The sequence below is a fragment of the Myxine glutinosa genome, chromosome 5 (assembly GCF_964187855.1).
Source record: "Myxine glutinosa chromosome 5, kmMyxGlut1.1, whole genome shotgun sequence".
NCBI lineage: Eukaryota > Metazoa > Chordata > Myxini > Myxiniformes > Myxinidae > Myxine > Myxine glutinosa.
The window spans coordinates 205886058-205900987 of record NC_136265.1 but is presented as its reverse complement, the minus strand read 5'-3'; the positions used below and the strand labels follow the sequence as shown (position 1 = coordinate 205900987).

Sequence of the window (14930 nt, the reverse complement as noted above, 5' to 3'; positions counted from 1 at the left end):
ATTTTTCTGTACCTTTTAAACGTCAATGTGAGCCATCCTGCGAGCTACGTTCCTTATCTTTCCTATCCTCAACTGCTTCGGTTTTATTTATTTATAAATATCTCTCCTCAAACTCCCATTCTTCGACTCCTGACTCCCCAACTGACCCAAAAAGTCAGGCATGTACATAACACGAGAAGTGTTCAAAAGGTCATACGTTCCAGAAACTTCAATGCTTTATTTTTAAACGAGTACAAAGCCCGTCAAAAATGATGGGTTGGAACAGTTTTTGAAGGTACAGTCACGTGAGCATGCCAAAGTCTGAAGTCTGGGCCTAGTGCCAGGTGTGCTTGTATCATTTTTATTTCTTAGACACCCTACAGACGTATATTAATACTCGTTTTACTCTGTGCGCATTGCACATCATGTGCAGCAAATTTCACCTCCCTGTTCCTTGTATTTCTTGTGATAAAAAAAATACCGCTTCTGTACACCGACCTTGAGGCTGAGTTTGCAAGCCATCGTCTACAATTCCAATGTAAGGGGCATAATTACTCTTCTTTTGGGTCTTTGGAGTCCTTGGGGTCTTTTGTGTCCTTGAGGTCTTTTGTGTCCTCTGGGTAATTTGGGTCCTTGGGGTCTTTTGGGTCTTCAGTGTCTTCAGTGTCTTTTAGGGGTATTTTGGGTCTTCTGGTTCATCGGTGTCTTTTGGGTCTTCATGGTCTTTTGGGTCTTTAACAGTCTTCAGGGTCTTTTGGGTCTTCAGGATATTTTGTATCTTCAGAGTCATTGAGGGTCTTCTGAGTCCTTGGGGTTGTTTGAGTCATTTGGATCCTCAGGGCTTTGAGGTCCATTGGGTCTTCAGGGTCTTTTCAGTCTTTTGGGTCTTTGGGGTATTTTGAGTATTCAGGGTATGTTGGGTCTTCTGGGTCCTTTGGGTCTTCTGGGTCATCATGGTATTTTGTTTCTTTAACAGTTTACAGGGTATTTTGGGTGTTTGGGGTCCATTTGGTCTTCAGGGTCTTCTTGGTCCTTGGGGGCTTTTTTGTCCTCAGTCTTTTGGGTCTTTTAATCGGTTGACAAACAGTCGTGTTCAAAGATTGCTCCTTAAACCGCCCCACTCAAATCCCTCTTAAAGCACTACTCAAAGCCTTTAAAACCTATCCGTATGAAGGGGGACGGACACACACACGCACACACACACACACACACACACACACGCACACACACACACACACACACACACACATTGTGTTTTATATGGTAGATATTCAACTATCTCTAATTGGTAAGAAAATATATCGAGGTATAACTTATTTGGACATACCCATCGTTATTTGCCAATGGAATCATCTGGGTGCTGGCAAGCCCACGTCGCTTCTTCTTTCATTATTTGTCATGGGGCAGGTCTCATGATAAGATTTTTGCATTGGGGGTTTTGCCATTGCCTTCCCAGTGGTGGGAGGAGATGGGATGGGGCAGGATTTTGTAATTTGTACGTCGCCGGAAAATGTTGCCGTACCCTTTGCAAAGTACGCCGTGTGATCTTCAACATCTACCACAATGCCAGCAGCCAGGATGCCTAGCTAAATGTGTCATATTCTGCATTTCAGAATCATTGGAATCTCCCGCGATGAAGCTAACTCCAAGGGCCTTTCACTCACTCACCGCAGGCAGGTTGGTGGTCTTTCCGTCTTCTACCGACTCCTCTCCGGCCTTGCCCCCCCCCAGCTCTCTCTGTGCTCTGTGTCCCCCAAATATTCCTACAGGTCGCACAAGATCTGCCTGCAACCCTCTTATGGTTAAACTGCCAAAATCAAGACTTTCTGCTCACCTTCACTCCTTCATTCCTCTTTTCTCCCGCCTCTGGAACAAACTCCCACACTCTCTTCAATCCCACTCCTCCCTCCAGGTCTTTAAAACAGCTGTTCACCACCATCTCTTATCTTCCCCCATCCAAAACCTTGATCTTTTCTACCCCCAGTAATTTCGGTCCCCTTGTGTTTTATACCTCTCCCCCCCCCCCCTTCCCACGCCTCCTCCCCCCAAGCCCTCTCCCTCCCTCACTTCTCCCTGCTCTCAAATGTTGTGGTTGTGTGCTTCCCCTTCTCTCCCCATTTTGTCTTCCGCTCCCTCGTTTTGTATATTTTGTTTGTCTGGTTGTTTTGTTAGTGAAATAAATGTTAGCTCTTTCACGAGCCTCGATTCAGTATACAATAAAAATAAAAAAAATCCAATGCTCTGCCTGTGAGGTACCAAGGTGACAGATTATTTCCAGGTTGAATCAAACTAAGATTATACAGCTCAAAGGTGAGTACTGTTCGTTATCCCAGTTATCCTGCTGGTTCGTATGCTATTTGATCATTAACAAGAAGAGGGCTACTGATAAATCATGTGTGCCCTGCAGAAACATGGGAGGGATAGATCGAAGAGAAGATCGAGGGTGCAAGACCAAAAAGGAGGTGGTACAATACAGAGGGGGCAACCAACCAATCAGTCAGTGATGCCAAAGTAATAGGCCGAGGCACTCAGGTTCATTGCGAGAGCTCCCAATGATTTTGAGGGCCTTGCTTTTCATGGCATTAGGAAGGGCAAGGTTTGAGGCAGGAGTAACAGCCAAAATGGGAGAGCAGTACTCCATTAATATGCAAAGTAAAGCCTCATATGTTGTCAAAGGTTCAGATTGGCTAAGGAAAGAACATGCATCATGGAGGATGCCCAGTCAGATTGGCTGGCTTTGGAGGCCATCTTGGAAATATGGTCTGCCCATGAAAGGTCACGGCTGATGGTGAGGCCTATATGTTTTGAGTGACTTAGACTCTTCAACTGGTTTGTATAGGAGGTAGATGGGAGCGTTTTTTGGAGAGACAGGATGTATAGAACCACCTTTAGTGTTGGCCTTTTTCCCTGCGGAGCAGGGGTTGGCCTTTTTCGGGCACCGTGGTCCCCATTTTGAAGCAATGTTTTACGGCCGGATGCCCTTCCTGCCGCCAACCCTGTTGGCGCCTCTTGCGACACACAGGGAATTACCATGATCTGGTACTCAATTTGCCGACCTCGGAAGGATGACAGGCTGAGTCAACCCCCCTGGTGTTAATTCAGCGATCGACCGGGATTCGAACACAGGATCCTAGGATCCCAAGCCGGCACCCTAACCACTAAGCCAACTCCAGGCTATGAGACAGGATGTATAGCTAATTCTATTAAGGTCTGCAGAGAGGAAGATGCCTGCTACCTGCCTGTCTGAAGGATGAAAAATGGTTCGCTAGAGGGTGGAATAAATCAGCAATGAGATGGGCAGGATTTTCGAGGGAATCAGAAAGATCATTTATGAAGATGTGGAACAAGACTGGGCCCAAGACACTGCTTTGGGGCACTTCAGCCTTGATGGGAAGATGAGATGAGAGGATCTCCTTAAGAGCTACACGCTGAATACAGGTGTGGAGGAAGTCAGTGATGCATGAGAGGAGGTGCCCTTGGATGCCATAGGCAGAGAGTGTGGAGGCCAAACCGCATCAATGCTCGAGATGTATCCAGAGAGAAGGTCCTCATCTCATGTTTGAGATTGAGGGCTTCTATCCATAGTTGTGGGAGTAGAAGCAACATGTCCAAGGTAGAATGACCAGGTCTAAAACTGATCTCATGATCTAAGATTAGGCCTCTGCAGAAAAGAAGGATTCGATGTCAACTGCAATGATAAATTCCATGACCTCGTGTTTGAATTTTGAAAGCCAATTTATTAATTTGTAACTTTTTGCTTTAATTATTGTTCCAATTTTTGCTGAAAATATGAAAACGACATCCTTCTGCTCCGTGCAGCAGCTTAACGGGCTTCTTTTATTTATTTATTCCATTGACAGTGACAAGTCGGATAATAGTATTGTAACGTCAGCCTTGTACAATGAGGCTTGTACTAGCAATGCATCACCTGGTAGCCTATTGCTATCTTAAATTTTCAGGTGAAGATCTGCTCGAAGGCCTCTTTCGATTGGGCAGCCATGGATGGCATCCTTTATATGGAATGTGCGTTCTCATGGCCCGATGCCACAGTCGATGATATGAATGTTGCAGAGGGCTGGAGCCTTGCGCACGGGTGTATCACAAGTATAACTCTTATTCCCACAGGGTGATAGAGCCCCTTTTGTTGAGCCGTGGGATAGCTGTCTTCCTCTGGCATTGGAAGTTTCTTTGTTTATGGTTGTTGAAGCGTTTGAAATGATCTAAGACTTTTTTTTTCAGGAAACACTTTTGGTGAATAACACTCGGTGCAGAAGTTTCTTCATTTTAACCTTTGTAACTGCTGTAGATGTAGCTAGATGCTAAAGGCTAACCTGACTCGCTAACGATAATGAGCACTATTTGTCTGTGTGCCCACAGGAAGGTGCGAAAGCCGTGCCGTCGTGCCAGCGAGCTGCATACGTCGTCGAGGTTTTCGCCCTGTGTGTCCAGACATCGGTCTTGCCGCGCCGCGATAGGGGGTGGTGGACCCAGAGTGAACGCTGGCATGGCCGGAACTCCAGCGGCCGCACAGGTTTCACCTGCCGTCGCGGCCCTCGGGAAATCCATCACCCTGGATGAATTTCTGGAAACGTGCATCCAAGCCTTCGGTTGGTGGCCCTTTTTTATTTTGTTTCCTCATTTCACACTAATACGCAGAGCACACACTAATACTTCAGTGGTGACTCCCACCAAAAGAGTCACCACTGAATATTGGGATAAAAGCATGAAACAAGTGTTTTTAGGATATTCCAAGTATGTGGAATCTGAATCTGCTTGTCCGCAAAATATCTTTTCATGTTAAAGTCGCCAAATTCGCTCATTAGGATACGTCAAAATCGCCAAAAAGCAAGCTGGCTTCACACCACTAAATCAATCACGACCCACTACCTATGTCATAATTCAAGAAAACCCTATTGGAATGTGAGAAATTGTGCTCCGTCCGTCCATATTTGGAATATCAAATAGTAATACGAATTATTAAAAAAAGATTGTGTTGCCAAATCGCCAAATAAAGTTGAATTACTCTGTATTTCATTCGCTATCCAGTTTGACGTGTGTTTTCGAATAGTTTTGGAGTGTGTATAGATTCAATATCAATTTTGTATTTTATTACTTCTTGGGGGGAGTGAAGCCTGGTGTTGGCTTAGCGGTTAGGGTGCCGGCTTGGGATCCTAGGATCCTGGGTTCGAATTTCAGTCGATCGCCGAATTAATGCCAGAGGGGTTGACTCAGCCTGTTCATCCTTCCGGGGTCGGCAAATTGAGTACCAGTTCACTGGTAATTCCATGTGTGTCGCAAGAGGCTACCAACAGGGTTGGCGGCAGGAAGGGCATCCGGCCATAAAACGTTGCTTCAAAAAGGGGTCCACGGTGCCCGAAAAAGGCCAACCCCTGCTCTGCGGGGGGAAATGGCCTCTGAACGTGGTTCTATTACTTCTTAAGGAGACTAGATTTTGTTATCTTTATAGCGAAGGTAGTAGTGGTATTCGCCCATTAACCGTATTGGAAATATGGGATGCCGTACGTTACAAGAAGTACGAATGTCTGCTGCCATACGAGAGACCAGAAGAGTCCGATATCCATGAAGAGCGAGGCCTTGTGTTTCATTCACGAGTCTTAATTGATCAATGTGTTACCTTTTATTGTCCCTTTCGCTTCATAAATGGCTTCCGCTTTCCGGTTTTGGGGTTTGGCAGATTGATCTCAAATCGTCGAGTAAACTGCTTCGTTTTTCTGCTCGTCGAATACCCCAACCAAATACGTTTTGTAATGAATGTAGGATTATGGGGTTAAACCCCTCCATGTCGGTCTCCTTCCCCACATCACCTCCATCACAAACATGTCACCCCCACCTCACCCCTTCTAATTCACTGCAATTAAGCATCCCTCCGCCACCCCATGTACCCCCTCTCTGCACCCCCTATGCCTCGGCCCCTCCCTACACCACTTGCCCTGCCCTCTCCCTTCTTCCCCCTTGTCCAGCCTCCTACCATCTTAATCCTCACTGCCCCCTCATATCCTTATTGCCCGGCCCCCACCAAGATTCCCACTCACCCCATATACCCACTCACCCCACCTCCTCCAAGACCACCCCTTACCCCCATCTTCTCCAAGCTTCCATCTCACCCTACCCCTCGACCCTTTTTCGTAAAGTTTCTCATTATTTGACCTTTCGCATCGTCTAAAAAAGTTAGACCCTTTTTAGATGTTTTAAGATCCTTTAGACCCCTTCAGACAATCCTGACCATTTAAATATTAAATTACACCCTTTAGACCTATTTTACCTTTTCAGACCTTTATATATTTTGACCTTCAGACCTTTGACCTTCGCACATTTACAACGAGACCATTTAGACATTTCCTTTGCAACCAACAACCTTTCAGTACATCCTTACATTTGTTTGCCACACAATACAAGTCCTGGCGAGGGTCTGCAATCTCTGATTGCTCATTCTTGCCATAAGTGTCATGGTATTATGAAAGGTTATCAGAGAATTTCCCAACAGCTTGCAGACAATCGTTTTCTGGCAGGGTGTCCATTTTCATGTCCATCACTCTCATAATGGCTCCCCTGCCATGTGACCACTCGATGGGAGAACATTTGATGCAAGAACGAATGTGATTAGATAAAAGGTAATAATAACAGCAGTTGACCGTTAAAGTTCACAAACATTCAGAACGCTGCTGCCAGTAGTGAACCAGACAGTATTAACTCCATTGTCAGAACGAGCACAGCTGAGCAACATTGACAAAACGACCACGTCGTTAATTGCACATGATGTACACAATTTGTATTGCAAACGAGTTTTATATACCTACCTTCAACAGGGGCCTTTCCTCTCCGGCGTCTAGGAACTTCATTATTTATTTATTACGAGCAACGGTACCTGCCCTATGGGCGGGGCTTCAATCGGGAGGCCCAAATGAAAAGGTAAAATATCAGAAATTGAAGGCTTTTTTTTATTTTAAACGATTTATATAAACATCCGTTAAATCATATCACACGCAAATCATCAAAATCTAAACGGTATTTGTAGAATTTTAACAAAAGCCACATCACTGTTCATATCGGTAAATATTATTCCATCGTTTGGAAAAAATGGAAAATTGGAAAATTAGAAAAATTGGAAATTGGAAAAATTGGAAAATTGGGGGAAAAAATTCGAAAAACAATTTCGCCTATTTTACTCCAGGGGGTCCCAGGATTACCCACCCAAAATTTCGTTGCGATCGGTTCAGCCGTTTTTGCGGTACCTGGGAACAGACAGACAGACAGACAGACATTTGGTGAATTATAGTAAGATGCTCTAAGGAATCAGTAGACGGGCTTTCACTGTGATGTTACAGCAATGTTACAGCAATATTAAGCTCACAAACTCATTCCATGCTATAGAAATGTCTTTAATTGCGCGAAGTAGACATCCCGGCTACCTTCGTAGCAGGTGTTTCTAGTATATTCCCCCCTCCCCTCCTCCCACCTGGATACTACCAACAAGGATGCAAAATTTGGCGGAGATTGGACAACCCTGTTTTTTAATGTATGATTTTCAGATGTACATACATACATTCATTCACAAAACATATGTACATACAGATAATTGCCTTATTTAATATAGTAGGATGAATAGAATACCCTGTCCCATTCTATAAACGGATGAGTTGTGTGTGTGAGGCATGTTTTTTGTGGAGTTCTACTGGAGCTTTCTGATGTGGAGTGTGATACACCAAAATGATTGATATGAACTCCTGAGTTGATTAGGCTAATCTATCTATATATATGTAAAAGAAAGTTTTTGTTTGTTTGTTTGTTTGTTTGTCTGTTTGTCTGCACGCGCTAATCTCCTGAATGGTGAAAGATAGGAGGAAACCTCTGAAACAAAAAATGTCGGGACGGGCCCCGGGAAGGTTATAGGCCAGGTGGTGAGGCCGGCCGAGGCCCACCCACCTCGGCCGGGCTGGGCCCATTTCGCAATAAATCTTCTTCTTTCAAAATTCTCTTGAACTACAACTTATGCACTTAATATGAATATCTGACTGATTGCAACACATGCTTTCAAAATTCTCTCTCGCGGGGCCCGACAGAAGAAAGAACAAGGAATCGTTGAGCACTAACTGATACTGGGCTCGCATCAGACCTATGTACAGAAGATTAAATTCATTCAAAAATAACCCGGGCAACGCCGGGTGCATTCAGCTAGTTAACTATAAATAATTCAGAAGAATTCTATGTTTTAAACGCACACCATATTAAGGTGTATAATGCAGCTTAATAGGTCCTCCCATGGCAAGGCATTCTAATTACAAAATAAACAAGAAAGAGCAATCAGAGATTGCAGACCCTCGCCAGGATGTGTTTTCAGTGGTTTTTAAAGCTTTTGTGTTAAAACAAATATGGCGGCCGAACCACGTGACCGATGACGGCATCATCTTTTTTTATTCTCCAACAATTTATCCCTAAGATTATGTTCAATAAATTTCATCTTGATCAGATGAAGTTTTGTACTTGTCGAATTATGACATCATAATGGAGGCACCTATGCCATCATCATTAACAGATGTTATTTCACATGGAGAGTTCTTTACAATGAGCCATGTTTCAATTTTTTCTATGCAGCACTTTTGGAGATATAGAGATGCAATTTTTTGGGTTGTTTCCAAGATGGCTGCCGAACCACGTGACCGATGAATCCGGTGACTTGAATCGTGAAGGTTAATTCAATGATGAATCCATCGTGACCGATGACCGTCATTTTTTCTCTCCACCAATTTATGCCTACATGACGCTCAAGAAATTTCACCGTGATTGGATGAAGATTTGTACTTGTCGAATTATGACGTCATAATGGAGACAACTATGACATCATCATTAACATATTTTATTCCCCATGGAGAGTTATTTACAATGAGCCATGGCTCAATTTTTTCTATTCAGCTCTTTCGGAGATATAGAGGTGCAAAGATTTTCGGTTTTTCCAAGATGGCGGTCGAACCACGTGACCTATGGCATCATAATTATCATTAAAAAAAATTATGCAGGTGGAGCTGCAACTATGGTGAAAATTTCCTGTCAATCGGACCAATGGTTGCGGAGAAAATCATATTTATTCTGTGCAGACAAACAAACAAACAGACAGACAGACAAACAGACAACAAATAAAAAATCACTCATAAAGCGACACTTGGCAAAACAGAACAAAGTAGAATGGCACCAGTAGAGCATCCTTTTGACCTCAAAAATAATTAGTGGTTGAATTCAGTGACCTGATATGCAAATCATCTTCAAAGTTTAAGTTAATCTGATGAAAATTGACAATTTTAGAAATTTGGCCTATGTTGACCTTTTGGCCTATGTTGACCTCAAAAATAGTTGGTGGTTGGTTTCAGTAAGCTGATATGCAAATCGTATTCAGATTTAAAGTCAATCAGATGAAAATTGAGTATTTTAGAAATTTGAAAAAAGTCGTTGACCTTTGGTCTATGTTGACCTTATGACCTATGCTGATCTTAAAAAATAGTTGGTGGTTGAATTCAGTTGGCGGATATGACAATCCTTTTCAAATTTCAAGTAAATCGGAAGAAAATTGAGGATTTTAGAAATTTCAAAAAAGCGGTTGACCTTTGGCCTATGTTGACCTTGTGACCCATATTGACCTCAAAAATAGTTGTTGGTTGAATTCAGCTAACTGATATGTAAATTCCATTCAATTTTCAAGTCAATCAGATGAAAATTGAGGATTTTAAAAATCTGAATTTGTTGTTGACCTTTGGCCTAAGTTGATCTTTGGGTCGATGCTGATCTCAAAAATAGTTGGTGGTTGAATTCAGTTCGCCAATATGTAAATCCTATTCAAATTTCAAGTGAATTGGACGAAAATTGAGGATTTTAGAAACTAGTACACCCGCTCACTATGGGAGCGGCAGGAAGGGTCAATTCCTATTTGGGGTATATGGATTACAGACGATATATGGTGGGGCCTGAAGAACATTGGGTGTGTGTTCATTTACCAAGTTTCTTGTGGAGAGATCGCCAAGTAGTTTAAGCATTCGAGCAAGCACTCCATTCAAAACCGTTAAGGAACGGCTGGCTTGGCAAGCGCAAGCCAGCTGCTTGATAAATGAGCACAACCCGAGCTTCCTCCCTTTCAGTTTCGTGTTAAACAGCAGAAGGGGGTTTCAAAAGTTCACTACGAAAAACGCCACGGTTGCGCCAGAAAGGGCCATGTTATTAACCCAACATTTGTGGGGTATGTAGAGTACCGTAGATCTTCGCTCAGTTCTGTAAGTAAAATTTACCTCACGGATGTCGGCATTCCTCCAAATTTCTTCATTTAGTCTCGTGTTATAAAGAGCATTAGCGACTGTTTAAAAAGCTAATCATGCGTGTTTGTGGTTTATAATATTTTTACTTCCGGTAGAGGCTGTTGCTCCCATGAAAACGACATGATAAGCTATTTATAAACGTTGACTCAACGTTTGTTCAAGGACGAAAAACACCTTGGGGAGGTGGGATATTATTAGTTATAATATTGTTTTGTAATAACATAAATAATATGCTATTATCATTACTTTTGTTATTGAAAGAGTCTTTGGAAAAACGCCACGATAAAGCGAATAGAGGGGTCAATATATGGTTGAACCCCCAAAAAATTGATACAAAAGGTTTTTCAATGGATTCTGGTACCATTGGGCATGCTAAATAACATACTAAAAATGTAGTAACATCTGACTTCCGGAAAGGGGTCATTTTCAAGATGGCGTCCAAGATGGCCGCCGGGAGCTTAAAATGGCCATATCTCAATTATTATTCAACCCAGAAAGGTGGTTTTGGTGTCTAACCCTAGGTTTTAGGGCCCAAGGAATCCAATTGAATCAATAAAATTACCATCAGTTAATTATTTATTGACAAGTCCAAGATGGCATCCCAAGGTGACATCCTGATCCACTAAAATGGCTCTGTCGAATAGTAGTCAACCTAGAGAGATTTTTTCAGTGTGTATACCTAGGTTTAAGGCACCCAGGAAATCATCAAAATTACTTAAATAAGCACAAAGTAATCAGGTAATCCAGTAAGCCAGGTTTACCAGCCCATTAGGCATTTGTTGTCTTATACAGTTAGTCGCTATTCATCGTCATCCTCCGACTCCTCTGGAAGAAACTTGTTATGTGGATTGTCACATTCTTCAAGTTGGCACGGTCTGATAACATGCAACCCCATTGATGCCAATGGTGGGGAGAACCCTTTCGGGGCGTGGGGGAGGGGGGGATAGCCCCTTCGGGAGGAGGGCAAATGAATGCGCTGTAACCTTCATTGTGTAACCCTTAGTCATCCTGTCAAGATTGCTTGTGATTCGCCACCAAAGTTGGATGGAGGTTATGTTTTCACTCCTGTCTGTCCGTTTGTGAACGAAATATCTCAAAAAGTTGTGAACGGATTCGGACGAAATTTAGCAAAGATGTAGCGCATGTGACAAGGACGAAATGATTAGATTTTGGTGAAGATCCGGATTCGGATCCGGCTACTAGAATTTCCACGTGATTCTTCGCCATTGGGAGATAGGGCCAAAAACGATACATAGCAGGATATCTCAAAAAGTTGTGGACGGATTTGGCCGAAACTGGGTGGACCGGTTGGGTGTGTGACAAGGAGGATTCGATTCGATTTTGGTGAAGATCTGAATATGGATTCGGATATGAGAATTATTTAATTTAATTAAGTGATTCTTAACCATTAGGAGATAGGACCAAAAACGATGCATAGCAGGAAATCTCAAAAAATTTATGGACGGATTTGGACGAAACTTGGTGGACAGGTTGTGTGTGTGTCAAGGAAGAATCGATTCAATTTTGGTGAAGATCCAGATCCAGCTAGTATAATTTTTTAAGTGATTCTTCACCATTGAGTGAAACGGCTAACCAGGCGAAGGTATGCTCTCTACTGAGTGCTGTTCTAGTTATATTATTATTATATTATTATATTATTACCTTGTATAATATAATATTATATATTATTAGTATTATTATATTATTACCTTGTATTATTATATTAATACCTTGTATTATATTATATATTATTAGTATTATTATATTATTATTATATTATTCTAATAGTATTACCTTGTATTATATTATATATTATTAGTATTATTATATTATTACCTTGTATTATATTATATATTATTAGTATTATTTTATTATTATTATATTATTATAATATTATTATCTTGTATTATATTATTGTATTATTATATTGTATTACTACCTTGTACCTTGTATTATTATTATAATAGTATTAAACAATTAAATTAAACCTGTATTATATAATAGTATAGTTACTATGATAATTGATCTTCATTGCTATGATTATTTTTACAAGCACTAAACATGTATTATTTTATACCGTACCTGATATAATAGCATTTATATGAGTTAGCACGCAGGTAGATCATTCCCATAATGCTCAGCAGTCTTTTGGCATTCACAGTCGCACACAAAAAGCTTCGAATTTTCGGTTAAAGCATCTTAGTCATCAAAATGTTCTGTCCGTGACCCTGAGAACTTCTCAGAGTAGACTAATCAAGCTTTATTCAGGGCCATATCTTTCTTACCTGTACAAATATGGTGGGATTGTAACACCCTTCCTCATTGGGCAATATTCTGGGGGGGGGGTGGGGGTTTCCTTTTTTTTTCGTGGCACTCTCAATTTTTGGTCTTTACACTGCATAAGGTTAAATTCTGAAAATTATTGAAGTTTTAATCAGCAAACTAAGGATGTGATCTGTTGATTTCACACTATAGTCAGGTTAATCACTCATTCTCACCTGGGGAGTGGTTGATAAAATGTTTAAAATATTGTGTGATGATGAGCTGGTTTATACTGATATCGCCGTAAAAAAAAATTCTATCACGTGCAATTTCTTTGTGCTCAACAATCAGATAATTTTATTTTGGATTCTATGGACTCGATGTTCCTTCTTGATGAACTCGATGTAAAAGATGAACTCGATGTTCCTTCTTTCATCCGGTTGTTCAAGGTGGACGTCGCCCGCTCACACCCATCTTTTCACGCAACACGCGGTTAGCATCCATTCTGATGATCATAACTGTATTTGGGTGGTCATCTCAATACCTGAAAGTACGCCCTGGTGATTGGATGGTAGACCTTCATATAAGCTCGACCTTACCTTGTGCTTGTCAACACGGGTCGGGTAATGTGGCGCCGGATCGTGTTTGTCGGACCTTCTGCTCTTTTGATGCCACCTTCATCCACGACACCTGTCCTACAGTCAGGGTAGTGACAAAACGAAACTCTCTTATGTCTCCCTTTTCCTCATACATGTGATGTCCCTTCAAAGGCCACCACCAACAACATTTGACCTTTTGCATCGTTTTATGCTTCCTTTACTCATATTCTTCTGAACAAAATTATCACACACGAGGCAGTTGAATACAGCAGTACTTTTGAATAAATGAGCTTTTAATCATCCAAAATTGTTTGAATCATTATCATATTAGAAACAAAACATTATATTAACACTTTTCCACAATTATAACATTAACACTTTTCCTTGTATTAACACTTACAATTCCATTTGATCCTCTCTGTGGGTTAAAATTTGATCTGCCCTAACTGATTACGTGACCTTTTATCAAGGTCAAATTTGAACCACACGTGCTGTGTATTTTATGGGTTTTTTATTTACAATAAATGCCATATTGCAACTATGTAGTCCAAGGGATCAAATTAATCCGAATTAAACTACCATTCCGATCCAATACCAACAGTCCAACACCCTTTGCTTTATTACACGTGAAGAAGGCATTGGGAGTTGCACCTTATTGCACAGTTAATCGAAAAAAGATTTGTGCATTTGACAATCAAACAAGAATAATCGCACTGTGGTCACGACTTGTGACAAAACCAGGTCACTCTACTCTGGACATGCTGCTTCTGCTGTCTCAACAATGGATGGAGGTCCTCAATGCCAAACAGGAAATCAGAGCTGTCTCCCTTGACATATCACGTGCCTTCGATACGGTCTGGAACCCCGCCCTGCTCATCAAACTCTCCTTCTATGGTATCCATGGAAATCTCCACGCATGGCTTGCGGACTTCCTCTCTGGTCGTAGTCAACGTGTGGCCCGGAATGGATTTCTTTCATCTCCCCTTCCTGTTCAGGCTGGAGTTCCCCAAGACAGTGTTCTGGGCCCTGTGCTATTTCTGGTCTTTATCAATGATCTCTCCGACTCTCTGGAAAATCCTCTCTATCCCTTTGCTGATGACTCCACTCTCTGCCACTCCATACCTCATCCCTCAGATCGTCAGTCTGCAGCCTCCTCACTCTCTGCAGACCTGGACAAAATCACAGACTGGTCAAACAAGTGGAACATGTCTTTCAATCCTGACAAATCTCACACTCTCACTTTGTCTCTCCTAAAAGACCAATTGGACAACCCTCCCATCTACTTTCTCAACAATCCTCTCCAAGAAGTTCTGTCGCTCAAGATTTTGGGTCTCACTATCTGCCATGATCTTTCTTGGGAAAACCACATTTCCAAGCTGGCCTCCAAAGCCAGTCGCCGACTGGGCATCCTCCGTCGTGCGAAGTCCTTCCTAGGCACACCTGAGCTCCTCACCACATACAAGGCTTTCAACTGCAGCTCAATGGAATACTGCTCTCCCCTCTGGGCCGGTGCTCCTGCCTCACACCTAGCTCGGCTTCACGCTGTTGAAACCAAAGCTTTCAGAATCATTGGAATCTCCCACGATGAAGCTAACTCTGAGGGCCAACATGGCAGGTTGGTGGTCTTTCTGTCTTCTACTGACTCCTTTCTGGCCTAGCTCCCCCAGCTCTGTCTGTGCTCTGTCCCCCAAATATTCCTACAGGTCGCACAAGATCTATCAGCAACCCTCTTCTGGAGAAACTGCCAAAATCAAGACTTTCTGCTCACCTT

At 42.1% G+C, this 14930-nt stretch overlaps 1 protein-coding gene across 1 annotated transcript in view; it reads left to right on the top strand.

Annotated features, from left to right (window-relative positions):
• Positions 1-14930, top strand: part of LOC137426465 (ras guanyl-releasing protein 3-like) — a 309201-nt gene that overhangs the window by 153033 nt on the left and 141238 nt on the right. The window contains exon 2 of the mRNA XM_078779402.1: positions 4357-4586. Within this exon, the coding sequence (XP_078635528.1) occupies positions 4484-4586 (103 nt within the window). The 5' untranslated portion in view covers positions 4357-4483. The remainder of the gene's footprint in view (positions 1-4356; positions 4587-14930) is intronic.